At 61.9% G+C, this 637-nt stretch overlaps 1 protein-coding gene across 1 annotated transcript in view; it reads right to left on the bottom strand.

Annotated features, from left to right (window-relative positions):
- CCDC22 (coiled-coil domain containing 22) overlaps window positions 1–637 on the bottom strand; it is a 12,389-nt gene that overhangs the window by 2,605 nt on the left and 9,147 nt on the right. The window contains exons 8-10 of the mRNA XM_010833206.1: window positions 604–637; window positions 394–510; window positions 154–288 (exon numbers count right to left, since the gene is read on the bottom strand). Coding sequence (XP_010831508.1) covers window positions 154–288; window positions 394–510; window positions 604–637 — 286 coding nt within the window. The remainder of the gene's footprint in view (window positions 1–153; window positions 289–393; window positions 511–603) is intronic.

Below are 637 nucleotides of genomic sequence, written 5' to 3'. Positions count from 1 at the left end.
GACCCCATGGACTGTAACCCGCCAGGCTACTCTGTCCATGGGGAGTCTCCAGGCAAGAATACTGGAGTGGGTTGCCATTTCCTTCTCCAGGGGATCTTCCCAGATCAGGGATCAAACCCATGTCTCCTGCATTGGTGGGTGGATTCTTTACTGTCTGAGCCACCAGGGAAGCTCCACGGGTCTTACCAGCTGCTTGTAGACCTCCTCCTTCCGGCGGGCTTCTTCGGCAGCTGCCCGAACGCTCTGGTGCAGCTCCTGGATCTCTGCCAGCCGTCGAGAAGATTCCAGCTGCCAGGGTCCCACAGAGAGAGGGTAGTGAGGCAGAGCACAGGACTAGCCCCCTAGGGAGGGACTGAACCTGCCCCACCCATGGTCTGGGACCCCACCACCTACCTCTCTGCAGTCCTGGAGCTTTCGGAGGTGGCGGTACTCAGCGAGGAGCGGGACCCGGTGCTTTTCCCACTGACCCGCCAAGTGGATGACCCGCTGGGCACTGCTCTCTACCACAAGCTGGAGGGTGATGGTGGGAGGAAGGCTGCAGATAACACAGGCTGGGCTCGCCCAACTCCGACCCTCCCAGCCCAGCCTCAGCACCAGTCCCACCTGCAGCTTGGCAAGGTTGGCAGCCCCGTCGGGC

This window comes from Bison bison, unplaced genomic scaffold (assembly GCF_000754665.1).
Source record: "Bison bison bison isolate TAMUID 2011002044 unplaced genomic scaffold, Bison_UMD1.0 scf7180017863202, whole genome shotgun sequence".
Lineage (NCBI taxonomy): Eukaryota > Metazoa > Chordata > Mammalia > Artiodactyla > Bovidae > Bison > Bison bison.
The sequence above is the reverse complement of the archived record's forward strand: the minus strand, read 5'-3'. Positions and strand labels throughout refer to the sequence as shown.